This window comes from Sprattus sprattus (genome assembly GCF_963457725.1).
Source record: "Sprattus sprattus genome assembly, chromosome: 8".
Lineage (NCBI taxonomy): Eukaryota > Metazoa > Chordata > Actinopteri > Clupeiformes > Clupeidae > Sprattus > Sprattus sprattus.
In genome coordinates, this window is record NC_137927.1 from 7,806,541 (window position 1) to 7,821,028 (window position 14,488).

A 14,488-nucleotide genomic window follows, 5' to 3' on the forward strand; every position below is an offset into this window, starting at 1 on the left:
GATTGTTGTTGTTATCGATTTTCTATCAGTTCTCACCACACTACGACGTCTCATCTTTGCTCCTTGAATGTCGATATGGAATGGTATGGAGTTATTGAAACTTACTACGTTTAAAAAAGACTAGAAATTGAATGTTTATTTTTAAGCCTCGAAAGTTGCACTGGGTGCCTTTAAGTAAACAGTGATATGTGCTGATGGTCGGGCATGACTGGCGCTCCTTGGAGGTCTCGCTGCAGCGGCCACATGAGCTTTCACAGAAGGAGACCCCCGGCTCCCTCGCTTCCACTGATCTTGGACAGTCTCTCTCCCCGTGCCCGTCCCTATCCCGCTGCATCAAACGTCTCCTCTCATTACCCCCGATCTCTCCTTTAAGCCAGACGAGAAGGCGGCTCAGGGCCCCTGACTTCATTTTAGCCCTCAACTCCGGGCCGTGCTGAAGTGAATGTGGAGATTTGTCTCAGTCAGACCGCACTGTTGTGATTGTAGTAATTGTGGTGGTGGGGATTTACATTCCCCTCACATTTCTGGGGGGTGGTGTCCCTATGTGCACCCTCTAACTTTACACAGCGTGTGTGTGTGTGTGTGTGACAGAGGCCTACGCCCTGATAAGCTCTCGTGACAGTATTGCAGGCACGAAGGGGTTAGTATGGTGTGTGATTGTACTTTCTCACGGCATTGAAATCTGTGTAAAGGGACACCATACCCCCCCCCCAATCCCAAGGCATTCTTGGTTTAATTGGCCTCCATTTGGTGCACCCTCATCAGGGCCACTTGTACCCTGTGCCCTACAGCTGGCTCACTCTCAGCCCACTGTTGACACTCTTAATAGGACCCCGCTGGAGCAGTACAGGCATCAGTCAGGTTAGAAAATTACTAGTATGTATTTGTGTGTGTGTGTGTGTGTGTGTGTGTGTGAGAGTGTCAGAGAGAGAGAGAGTACTGGGGTTAATCCTTCAGGAGACCGTGGAAACCCTTAAATCGACCCCACCCCCAAACAGAAACACACACAGACAGAAACACACACACATTCACACCGGACGGGCCTTGTCTTCATGAATAGTACATTGTACAGATGGGAGACTGCTACCCCCTAAATCCTTCTGTCACCCTTCTGTTGTGTGTGTGGTGGTAACGTTTTTAGGCGGAGGGGGCAGGGGGACCCTAAAGTTTTTAGGTGGGGTGGGGTGGGTCGGGGGACCCTAAAGTTTCTAGGTGGGGTGGGGTCAGGGTTTGTCTCAGAGGAGGCCTGAATGAAGCCAAATTTGAAAATGGTTCCAGCACACTACAGCCTCTGTGAGGGCCTCTACCCCCATCCCCCCACCACTAGGCCCTTCAGCCTCCTATTTGTTTTGATTTTGTTCCCAGAAACTTAGTGAGGGGGGTGGGGGTGGGTTTAAAGGGTGGGCGTACGGGCTGCTTGGAACAGTTAAGAGATGCGTGCTTCACATGAGCCAAGCCTGCTACGAGGAGAAGGAGGTCTGCTCCCCAGAACCCCAAACACACCCCACACACCCTCCTCCCCCCACCAACACACAAGCCACCCTGCCATGTCTCCCCATCACTCGTCTCCTTTTGCTGAATCACAGTCAACCCCCCCTCCCCCCCCCCCCCCCCCCCCCCACACACACACACACGCACACACCAAACTTCACAACCACTAGATTATTGACAGAACACAGCAAACCAACCCTAAGTGTTTCCGCTCTCTCATGCAGCCGGTTCTGACTGACTCTCGCCCGTGCTGGCTGGCCGGGTTCCCACAGCACAGATTGGGCCCTGTGGCGCGGCAGCAACGTCGTCGTCTACAACGGGATCCTGCTTTGTGTCAGCCACTGAAGGGTTACTGTGCGAGAGCAGACATTTGCAATTCTCTCCAAGTGACAGTGGCCTCACCAGCTCCGCACGCAAAACAATGGAGGCTTTATGAGTGGCCCACATCGGGCCAACAAAAGTGTGTGTGTGTGTGTGTGTGTGTGTGTGAGTGAGTGCTTGCAGCCTTTCCACCACGATCGCATCCAAGCACTGGGGCTGGATTTATGCTGTAAGGGTTAGCAAGTCTACGCCATTGTCAAAGATCAGCCTTCTGTTTAAAGTTGCCCCTCCACTGAACTGAGGTGAGGGTCTGAATCACAATGAGGATGCCTCCTCTGGTTTACATTACCCTTAGCATGTGGTTGTAGGTACTGCTTCACACAAACAAGCACACAGTAACTTTGGTTGTGTTGTGTAAAATGCACTCACGATTTAGTTTGCTTTGTCATTCATATTTTATTACTTAAAATTTTCAAACATATAAATATTTGTTCACTCTCTGTACAGAAAAAAAGCACTTAGTGTAAACAGTAACGAAACAGAGATCACTCTCTCAGATAAGGATTTAGTCTTGACTAAACTGTGATTTATTCTGGGACAACTCGGAGTCCAAATCCAGAAAGCCAGTCCTAAATGTTGGGAAAAACACACACACACACACAAATACAAAACAATTTTTCCACTGGATATAAAAATACTGCTGTTTAAAACGTAGCTTGTGCGTATGTGCAGGGGTGCCCGTGGAGACAGGAAGATGAAAATGAACTTGAATAAGATGCACTGCTGACAGAACTAGGTCGCTGAAGGTGAGGAGCCCAGGAAAGTGTGCCCCATTCATACCCCTCCTAACCCCCCTCCCTCACACACAACACAGTCAGTGCCAATTTATCTACCAAAACCCAGAAGGGCTTTTGTTCATCGCAGGCCCACGTATGAGGCTGTTGCTCGGCTCGAGGGTCTAATATCAGCCAACATTCCACACTAGGTACACACGTCTGCAGGCAGCACATGTAACACTAGAGCACGGCCCTCCGTGGGGCTGAGTTTCAGGCAATATATTTTGTTTTCCAGAAAGAAAACACATTAGCCAGAGCTGGAACTTTGTAATTTAGTTTTTTTTTTTTGTCCTCCCCTCCTCACACTAAATTCATATTCCCTATGGAAACGTCATTCAGCCAGGGTCAAAATGAGAGCTTCAGGTCAGAGTCATTACTAGACATAAAACAGACAGAGGGAAAACCAAACCAAAGCAACAAGACAAAGGAGGGGAACTGGCAAAAACATTCCACTTAAAAAGGTTTTCTTCTTTTCCAAGAAAAATAACATACATTTAAAAAAAAAAAAAAAAAAACATCCTTCAAAATTGTGGTCAGTAAGAAAGCAAAGCTTGGCAGGAAGGAACAAAACAACACTAAGCATAAATTCTAGTCAACATATCCAATATCCATTCTCTGACCATTCAGGAGTTGGCTTGCACCCCAGCAGTTGAGAAATAAGGCAGAGTAACAGCACAGTGGTTCTGTTCTGAGGTGTCCTCTGAGTGCCAGGAAGAGAAAGAGGGGAACACAGAGGGGAGTGAAAGAGAGGGGGAAGGGTAAAAACATGAGCGTTTTAAAAAAGGCAAAATGGGGGGTGCAAAGGGAGGGAGGGGGGGGCAACTGTTGAAGAGCCTCTTCACTTAATTTAGCGACTTGATCCAAAAAGCCTTGTCCGCTTCTCGGCGACTCACCACAAATATTTGAAGGGTGATGGCTGCAACAAAGGGCCTGGTGCGAAGTGCAGTGCAGAGCAAACACAGCCCACTGTTTATCTTAGGTCTTAATAAAGGCAAACTTCAAGGGCTATTGAGACGAAACAAAACAAACAGCAAAAAAGTTCAAGAAGGACACGGGGAGAGGGAGCAGGCCGGCCAGCCGCCTCAGTGTTGATACTCCTGTCATTCGAAGGGGGATCAGGCAGGCTTCACTTCCCTCCTCAAATAATCATTTGTGTAACATTTTACCCAGACACAAGTTTGAGATGATAATCCCCTAGCTTGAAGTCCAGTCAGTGTCCTGCCTGAGGCAAACACACCAGGCAGCTGGGGCCCTTCTCTGCCATTTTATAGAAACTACAAGTTAGAGTCACTTTGTATTCCATTATCAACCACTCCCAAGTTCTTTGCTATGGCAGGCTGTTTCCAATCAGTAACATTCCAGAGGTGACCCATGGCACGTAGCCAAGGGGTCATGTCAGCTCACTACAGGGTTAGCGTGAGGACCGTAAACAGCAGTACCATGTGGCAGGGCATCCCAGGCGACCCTGAGTGCAAAACCCCTGTGTCAGGGTCCAGCACCTCTCGCTCCGTTTTAAAGTCGTAGTCCTCGTCCTCATAGACGTCATCCACCTCCGCGTGGTCTGATGTGATGCCGCCGTCCCCGATGTTGCAAAGTTTGCTCATGTTCTCCTTGACGACCTCGCAAAATGGTCTCTCCACGCCGTCGCACACACACTGGTTGAGCAGCATGCCGTTAGGGATGAAGAGCATTTGCTGAATTGTGCTTTTGCATCTCGACGAGCACTTCCGGCCGTTGAACAGCTGACCGCAGTAGGCCAAGTAGGTCGTCAGGGAAGAGTAGCAGCTGGCATCCTCCTCGCAACGCTGCCGCGCTGCCGTGCATCCGATGCCTCCCGGCTGTGTCCGGGGCAGGCACGGCTCGATGGCCTGTTTAGACTTCCGGCACAACACGTCCTGTCCACAGTCGCACGTCTCCAGGCCAGGGCCATTAATGGTGTGGTTCAGCCTCACCAAAGCGCTGATGCAGTGGCTGGGGCACTGTCGCCTGGACCCGCGGATGTTCCCCTCGCAAGCGGACAGGTACTGGCTGTAGGCGAGCTCACACTCTGGCTCGTCGTGACACCGGAGCAGTGCTTGCCAGCAAACTAACTGCGCGTCCAGCACCAATATGAGCGTAAGGAAAAGCGCCACAGCGCTGTAACAAAGTTTCATTCTCGGAGCACGTCTGGTTAACCAATGCGCACTTTTCCTGCGATGGTGTCTGGACATTCATGTAGGCCTTCTTCCCAATAAAAACACAGGATTAGAATGAACCAAATAGCCAGTTCATGCATTTAGGAGATCTGACTGCAAACTCAAAGCTCCTCTTCCTTAACACTAACAAGTAATAGTGACGGCACAGGATTTCATCCACCTATGCCAGTTTGAAGACAACGCTTATGGTAAATCAAGAAAACAGCGCATTTCTACAAACCGCGTGGTAAGTTTTAGAGGCTAATCATTACAGTCTTTTTCCAGAAAAAATAAAGTTCCAAAGTACGTCGCTGCTCAGAACACAGCACAAGACCCCTCTTCGCTGAACTTCGTCTAATCTCCCTACTCGTCGAAATGTTTCCAACAACAGAGTTTGAACATTTCTTTCTCCGTCTTCTCCTTTTCGTAGTATTTTGATAAGTCCGTGGTCCGTACTGCCATACTCTCCCGCTATGCGTCTTTGTCCCTCTTGCAGTTACGCTTCACGCTTCGTTAGGCATTTCTCTACAACACCCCTCCTCCACCACCCGCAGAAAAGAAAGTTTGCCTTCCCCCCTTTCTCAATTTACAATCCTCGCCTGGGATTGGTCGTTATTGAGGAGTGAGCCGTGGGACTCATTTCCATGGCAACTCTGAGTTTTCTGGCTATCCGCGCGTAAAATACAGGATAAATAAAACGTGTACAAAGTTTATGAAACTCGCAAGCTGTGTGGTCCCCCTCAAGTAGTTCCATTCATCTGATTATGAAATAGGGAAAAAAAGTTTTGGGAGCTGGAGGCGCTCGGGAAAGAGGCAGCCGACAGAACACATTCCATTGATAGAAGCTCACATCTGCAAGCCACCTCTCCAATTTGGAAAACAGAAAAAAAAACAAATCTGTTCACTTTTAGTGATAAACCAAAGAGTAAAACCTATGTTTAAAAACCCGCTTCCCTGCGAAGTTTACGCTTTAAGTCCCTAATAATGGTCACCCTCGCCCCTTTCCCGCTTCAGCCGAAGGTTTAAATCTCTCACTGATAGGAGAGAATGGAAGAGAATGGTATTTTCTGGCCCGTTTCACCTCTTTTGTGTTAGATTGGCCATGCAGTGGCCTTGTGTCTTTCTGTGCTGAAGATTGTTCACGCCCTATGGGCTGTCAATAGAGAAAGGTTCAGCATCAATATATTTTACAGCTCTCTCCATTCAAAGCGCACTCGAAAACTTCCAATAGCCACGTCTTTCCTGCCATTGAAATGGAAACGAACCTGATGCAAAAAAAAAAAGAGGAGGCATACAGCGACACCCGGGCCTTTTGGCTCTTTTACAAAACGAAGTCTCAGACCGCCTCGTGGAGAACCTGGCCACGTTTGCACCGCGCCAGATGGTCGACTTCAGAGTGCTGCTTACTCAAAACGTCTGTAAACGGACGTTTTTGTGTCTTTAAAAAGCATTTGCGCATTCAAAGGTTGCCTCAGTGCAAGTGTTGTGGAAACTGTCTGGGAGGTTTGCTCTTATAATAGTAAAACACCTTGAAAGTAATTTCAGCACCACAATGTCAGGCGGCGTACTCATAATAAATCCAAACTATCCATACTTATGAAATACAAATCTAAAAACGCATTCAAGTTGTCAAAGGACATATCGGTGGTGGACAGCTGATTAGGAATCCCAACCCAATAATGAAACTTCTCACGATAGAAGAATCGGATGCTGAGGTGATGTTACGCCATGTTTGAGTTTGTCCACTGATCATCAGGTTGAAATGCGGCGACGGTAAAACACAACGGTAGGCCCAGTGGGGTAGTGCGGGTCTAACACCCTCAGCATAAATACAACAACAAAGTGTTGGTAAAGAGAAACAATGTATTTCAGAACAACGTCATAGCATATATAGTTTGAACTTATGAAATACCCTCACCGTAAATGCACAGCTTGAATAGGTTTACCTGAGTAAAAAAGCGCTCTCACCTGGAGGTGCAGGTGCGCCGAGGATACGCGGGCTCCACCTGCTGTCCAATAATGGAACAACGGATTTGAGTTAGAGTAAAAGCGAGTGCAAGTGCAAGTACCATTAAACAAATGTCATGATTTCAAATATGAAAATAATGAAAAATCTCATAATGCATACATCAAAAACATGTTTATTACAGTTTCAACAGTCAAAAAAAGGATGAGGTCATACAGCGCAGAAAGGAATCAACGTCTGTGGAAAGGAAAAGTCTGAATACTGAAGTGTTAGTATTCAGATCTATACGATCACAAATACTGTCAGTGTCCAACATCTATGTCATTTCAATGGGAAATATGTTGAGTCCCATCTGTCTTTAAATGGTCTTTACACAACTGCAACTGTATAAAGATACTGATATTACTAACTTATTGTTTATTGCTTGTTTTAATAATTTTTGTCTGCAGGTGGGCAGTAGAAACTGATTTATTTTTCACTCTGGGAGCATGTAAACCTATGGAAAAGCCCAGAGGTTAGACACAAATTACAATGAATTTTTGTTGGACTGAAACTATCAACTACAGTATCTGCAGATGTCGCCCCTGCGATAAAAGTCAGTGATAACCCCTTAAGAGTCAAAAGCACAGACTGCCTCTTCATGGAGGGAAGTTTGCAAACAGAGCGACTGAGAATAAAGTGATCAAAGAAGGCAAATGGATACTGACATTTTCCAAAGGATGAAGCAGAATGTGTGTGTTTCAGAGTCACTATACAACATCACTCTCAATTTGGAAAACAAAAATTTAAATAAAATAAAACTAAATGTAGCAGCTAAAAGTCACCAGACCACCAGCACAACACTGCACCACTGACACAGAGAGCTCTACGGGGCTATCTGGGTGTCTGAAAGTCACTGTGTGGACATGGGTGGGGGAGACTTGGAAGGGTCGGAGTTGAAAGTTCAAAGGTCATGGAGGCCATAGCTGGAGCCAAGGATACAAACATGGACACACAAAAGGGCCAAAGATGCAGGCAAACAGTGATTTACATGAACACCCTTTAGTACAACAGCAACTTTAATACATGGAGGTGGTGTTTCTTTGCGAACACCACACTGGACAGAGTTAGCTGAGCTGTGCTTGAGCTATTGGCAGTAATCGGAAGAGAAACCTCAGCTGTGGACTTGAAAGTAGAGAGGAATGTTTTTCTGTGTCACCAGTTACTCAAAGGTAACAGCCTATGTCACCAATAATGTGTCATTGTAGAGAGCATGTTCATGTGCCTGGCATATAAGCAGCTAAAGCCTGTAAGTTTGTGTGTGTGTGTGTTGTGTGTGTTGTGTGTGTGTGTGTTTGTTTGCTATGGCACATTTATGGAGAACTCAGTAGCATTTGACTTTGCTACAATTAGAGCTATGTCTGCAGAGTGTACGTCTCATAAATAGATAGATAGATAGATGGATAGATACATAGATGGATAGATAGATAAACAGATAGACAGATAGATAGATAGATAGATAGATAGATAGATAGATAGATAGATAGATAGATAGATAGATAGATAGATATACATGAATGAAAGACAGAGGGTGAAAGAGTCAGAGAAAGAGAGAGAGAGATAGTCAGAGAAAGAGAGAGAGAGATAGTCAGAGAAAGAGAGAGAGTTAGAGACAGAGCAAAAGAGAGATCACATGAGTGCACACTTCTCAGCTGAGTTCTTGAGGTCCTCTAGTGTGGCTTGGGCCTTGTTCTTCAGGTGGTCCATGTCCACATTCTGAATGTTGGTCAACTGCCCGAGGACAGAGGACTTCGACTCCTCCTCCTGGTTGTCCTGCGCGATCATCTTGGCCAGGTCCTGGGGGAGGTCCACATCATCTCCCGCCGCCTGGATTTGCTCTCCATCCAACTCATTCTGAAAGAGGAGAAGAGGAGGTGCGGGAGGAGAGAGAGAGCGAGAGAGGGAGAGAGAGAGAGAGAGAGAAAGAGAGAGAGAGAAAAACAGCACGAGCAGAGGAAGTCAAGGAAAGGGAAGAGTGGGATGGGGTGATGGAAATCGGAATGGTGAGATGAGGGAGGGAGCAGGGGTGGGAGAAAGAACGAGAGAGAGAGAGAGAGAGAGAGAAAATGCACAGTGAGGATGGACAGAGTGAAGGGGGTGGATGAGTACATGCAATTGAAAGGGAACACAGTAAGTCATATTTTTAAGATAAAAAAGACTTGTCTCAATATGTCAGTGTTCCTCAGTGACTGCTGTCAACAATCTTTATTCTGAGTGGTTTCAGGGAAGTCATGGGGTTTTAAAATAATAACTATATAAGTGATGAATAATAAAGTATAAGTGATAAGGACTGGCAAGGGCACCTTTGGGAGTCTGTACTTATCCCGAAAGTGAGTCCGGATTGTTGCTCGCTCAGCCTTCTTCTGTGCAAAACTGGCATCTCTCTCCTGCCTGGGAACAAATTAATCGAAGGAGACTTCAGTGAGAACACACACAAACACACTCACAAACACATACACACACACGCACACACACACACACACAGATTTTGAAATGTGTCATAATTACCCAATAAGCTGAAAAGACATTCCTAAATCATCTGTCCACCTCCACATATAAACTGCAGGATTTAACACCCACATGTCTATGAAATTAGGCATGTCATGCTTCAGAATGACATGGTATTTAAGACACTGCGTGTCACTATGTCCTACCTACACAGAATGCATCCCCACTCGGGCTGAGATATATTTATACTAGAGCAAGCCACTCTCTTTTGTTTCAGAAAATGGCATGTTTTTGATGTGCAAACATCTTTTAGACTCCATGTCTAAAAGCATTGTTCCTGTGACATTGTCATTTGCCCATTTCGCACCTACGTATTCCCAAAACTTTCCTTTAAATGTGAATTCCAGTGTAAAGCATGAGCAAATACATGCCATGTCTTTAAATGATATGCCTAATCAATGATCAGCCTAATCAATTAAATGCAGTGCAACAATCCTACATTATGCAGTACCCCAACAGCAGATTACAGTTTGCTCAGTGCTTTCCCTCAGCTATGGAAAGCAAACTGTAGGATAGCCTGACCTAAATAAGAGCAGTGCCCCAGTGTATGCTCAGAGATAGCCAAAGGCTGCCCAAACACACCCGAGAGCCTATAAACAACAACAACACAACACACACACACACACACACACACACACACACACACACACACACACACACACACACACACACGAAGAACAGGGAATAGGGAGACCTCTGCAGGCCAGGCCAGCAGGAAGCCTGTGTCTTAATTTGTTTGTTTGTGAGAGCGTGTGTGTGAAAAAGAGAGCGTGTGACTGGGAGAACGAGAGGAAGAGATAGAAAATGAGAGAGAGAGAGAAAGAGAGGGAGACAGAGAGAGAGCACAGGGCTTTTCTGTCTGGTGAGCCTCAGATGTGGATAGCTGCCGGTCCACTGCTCTCTGTAAAGAGATGTCCTTCCTTTGGGGGGTGGGGGGTGGGGGGTGGGGGGCACACAGCAACACTCACTCACACAGACTGACTGACTGACTCAGAGTGACTGGCACGCTGATGCTCATGGATTACTGCAGCTATCACTGGACAAGGCAAAGGGTATAGGGCACCTACAACCCCCAACCCCCTCTCCCTCTCCCTCTTCCACCCCCTCTCCCTCTCACACTCCCTTCCCCTCTCGCTTTCCCACCCCAATTATAAATGGAATATACATATTATATATAATAGTGTCAGGTTCTGCGGTCCGTGTGGATTGAAGGGTCAAAGGCCCTTTTTAAAAAGGGTGATGTGATGGCTTAATCAACCCGCATTCACAGTCTAGTCATGTGTGGTTATGGCCTTCTGTCACAATTCTATAAATACTCAGTACATATCTGAGGAAGATGACAGAATTGTAATTAGGCTGCGTGTCCGTAGTGCCTCTTGGTGTCTCCAGTAGGGGGCAGATTTGGGATGACGAAGAATTGAGAGAAGCTGGGGCCTGTTTGTCTCAAACCAGTTTGGACCCAAACTGTTCAAAAACATTTAGTAGATTTTCGTGAGACACAAATACTTTGAATTTATTTAGACTTTGGTGATTCGCTCAGGGCCATGATTACTCAACACCACGAGAGTAAATTTAGAGAAATTTGGAATCATCGCCTGAGTGCAGTTTGACCTCTTCATGTTGCATAACCAAGGCCAGGGGTGATGTTGCAAGCGGGGGAGAACCTGTTGTCAGCCAGTCATGTCGCATCACCTTCGCGCAGTGATGTCACGTCATCTCTTGACCTCTGGACTCGTTAATAAAATGAGAGGTGCTGATTCGGCGCTAAGAGACGTTGGCATTGCGCACAGAGGTCGCGTGTACTGGGGGTGTGTGAGAGCTACACCTCGGGTTATAACGACACTTGCTGATGTGCTAACTGTGCCTTAAAATGTCACACGTGTCCAAAGTCATGCCACACACCATGGTATATAGAGCGATGCCATCCACAGGTTATTATCAGTATATCAGCGCTTGTTTTATGGGAAAGACGTCCCAGTAACTAAGATACCCTTGGCACTGTTATGGAAATAGTAGAACATGGCTGAATTAATATTGAGTCGAATAAAAAGAGACTGAATAAACTGCACAGGCCTAGATTAAAACGTTTATAATTTAAGCTTCACGACTCCTAAACACACCTACACCTTACAGGCTGCCTGTCCGTTCGGGGGTTTCGGTATACCGCATAACTAGCTATTCACCTCAGAGTTACAAACACATTATGGTATTATCTCTCTGACAAAAACACGCGGATCAAGCAGACAGTAAACTACATGGGCATATTATATGCCAAGGGATGTGAGCATGCATATGCAGTGCCAAGGGATGTGGGCATGGGCATATGCAGTGCCAAGGGATGTGAGGCCAGTTCTTACAATCCACGCAAAAAAAGGGCCAAGCCGTTACTTCCCCTGATACCTTGCTGATAGACATACAGATATGAGTCACACCCTAAATATCACATTATTCACACATTTCAATTCGATTAACATTTCAGTAATATTGCATTCTCTTCACTGTGTTAAAATATATGGACTAACTGAGTTGGTAAAAAATGCTCAAGAATCACCGAAGAATAAAATCACTCATAGCCTATTGCACAACGCTCTCGCAAACGGATCCTTTTGGTTACATCAATTTGCATTTATGATAATCCTGTATTGGTTGGAGGCATCGCAAAAGTATTTATATGACTGCTAAATATGTATACGGTATGAAAATCCGCCCTAATTTCTCACCGTCTCTCGTGTAAAATATGGCCGTTTAATGATATTAATTATCATCCTTACAGTTATACCTTGCTGCACCTGCGATTTGCTAATAAGCACGGCAGGATTTTCTGAGGCAAAATAATGTCCTGCTCCTTAATTAGGAGAAATCCAAGAAACGGGGAAATGGAGCGCAATATCAAACGCGAGCGCAAACTCCTCGAGCAGGGGAAGCAGCTGTGCGTACGAGAGCGAGCTGTGGATCGCACCGTCGCGCAAATAAGCGCGTGGCGCACGGGGGACAACTCAAGCACTGCGCCCAACTTGTCATTTATCTCCCATCAACTCTTCTTTTGTGGCTGCAGTTAATAAAATCCCTATCGGCTATTACAAGAAACTCACGACCAGCCCGTATTACCAAGCCTTATGCTTACTTTTCCTCTTCTACCTGCTGCTGATACTGTTCGAACTCTTCTTGGGTCATCCCTGCTGCGGCCGCCTCTGTCTTCTCGCCGCCTTCCGGTTTGTCCACTCCCAGATCTCCTTTGAGGGTTTTCAGCTGTCCCCCTACCATTTGTTTGACCATGAAAGCCATCGTGCCGTTATACGTGGTCCTTTATGTACCGGTGTAACACTTCCCTTCACACAGGAGTTGTGGAAAGGTCGCCTTGGAGAAGTCCAGCGGGGCGCAGTGTAAATCCAGCTAAGGCACTTCAAACCTGGTCACTGCAAGAACACGCTCATTCGTACACTGGAACAAAACAAGGCACCCCCAAACAGTTTCACGAGATGTGTCCTCCAAACGGGGTCAGGCGATTAACGTTTCAGCACTAACGTCAGCGGACAGCTCCTCCACCGCGGCAAGGTTAGTTTCTGAAGAGCAGCCGAGGTCTGAGTCAACAAGTTTGACTGCTCACTCGAACCAATCCTGTTTTTCCTCAACCCAATCCCCTCTCTCATTGCCCAATCCAATCTGCCTCTGGATTACGCGCTCTTTTGTATGATGCGCGTGGCACACATGGTTTACTGTGATTCGCCGTCTGTGAGCAACTCGCTTCTGCCTCACGCAGTTGCTTCTCACATCCTAAACTGGCTCAAGCAGCGAGAGACACATGTGACGTGTCGGAATAAGTGTAGCAGTTGTATATTCTTCCATGCGCGTGCTTTTCTTTTTCATTATAACGGAGAGTCGTAAAAGCACGGTATACATGTCTACAACATAGGCTACGTGTCTCGAACTCTAACTGTTAAGAAATTAGCAGACATTTGTCTCTGATCCATCCGAGATGGAGATGAGTCTGCATACCGGAGGGAAGTTGAACAGCTCGCCCTGTGGTGCAGTCGCTACAACCTGGAGTTGAACTCGCTCAAAACTGTTGAGATGATAGTTGACTTCAGGAGGAGCCCCCCATCACTGCCCCCCCTCACCATTCTGAACTGCACTGTGTCTGCCGTGGAATCCTTCAGGTTTCTGGGTTCCACAATCTCCCAGAACCTGAAGTAGGAGCCAAACATTAGATCAGTCACCAAAAAGGCCCAGCAGCGGATGTTCTTCCTGCGCCAGCTCAGGAAGTACAACCTGCCTCAGGAGCTGCTGATCCAGTTTTACACTGCAGTCATTGAGTCTGTTCTCTGCTCATCTATCACTGTCTGGTTTGGATCGGCCACTAAACTGGACAGGAACAGACTACAACGGACAGTCAGATCAGCAGAAATGATCATTGGTGCCGACCTGCCCACCATCCAGGACCTGTACACCATCAGAGCCAGGAAACGGGCAGGGAAAATTATTGCAGACCCCTCACACCCTGGACATAATCTGTTTCAGCTCCTCCCCTCTGGCAGGTGCTACAGATCCCTGCACACCAAAACCACCAGACACAGGAACAGTTTTTCCCCCCTTGCCGTCACCTTAATGAACACTTGACAATGTATTATATTTATTATTATATTTATATTACATTATATGTATTTATTTGATCCTAAACTGTTGTGATATATTGCACATTTTCAGTTAAAGTACATTGAGAGCAACTAAACACCACAACAAATTCCTTGTATATGAAAATGTACTTGGCCAATAAACATGATTCTGATTCTGATTCTGATTCTGATGACCAGCAAGGGGTTATCAAGGAAATTGTTAAACATGCACAAGGTCACGAGTTTGCTATTCAAACAGGTAGGGGAAGAAAACAGGGGCTGATCTCCAAAAAAGAAGCACTGCTGCTGTGCAGGTCCATTTGATGGGAAGGCTATAGTAGCAGCCTCACAGACACACAGACACACACACACACACACACACACACACACACACACACACACACACACACACACACACACACACACACACACACACACACACACACACACACACACACACACACACACACACACACACCTTATCCAGTCCCCATGCACTAAAGGCTAATCCATCCAAATCCACAGTCTGCCCTCTCCGAA

General features: G+C 46.4%; 2 protein-coding genes across 2 annotated transcripts; both read right to left on the reverse strand.

Annotated features, from left to right (window-relative positions):
• Positions 1-4,051: 4,051 nt before the first annotated feature.
• LOC308369597 (growth arrest-specific protein 1) lies at positions 4,052-4,858 on the reverse strand (the record flags this gene model as incomplete). The annotated part of the gene is made up of 1 exon (XM_080844094.1): positions 4,052-4,858. One exon carries the CDS (start codon positions 4,856-4,858, stop codon positions 4,052-4,054), a length of 807 nt encoding a protein of 268 aa, XP_080700220.1.
• A 3,598-nt stretch (positions 4,859-8,456) lies between these two features.
• cplx3b (complexin 3b) lies at positions 8,457-12,620 on the reverse strand (the record flags this gene model as incomplete). The annotated part of the gene is made up of 3 exons (XM_080843650.1): positions 8,457-8,681; positions 9,131-9,218; positions 12,460-12,620. 3 exons carry the CDS (start codon positions 12,618-12,620, stop codon positions 8,457-8,459), a joined length of 474 nt encoding a protein of 157 aa, XP_080699776.1.
• Between the last annotated feature and the right edge of the window lie 1,868 nt (positions 12,621-14,488).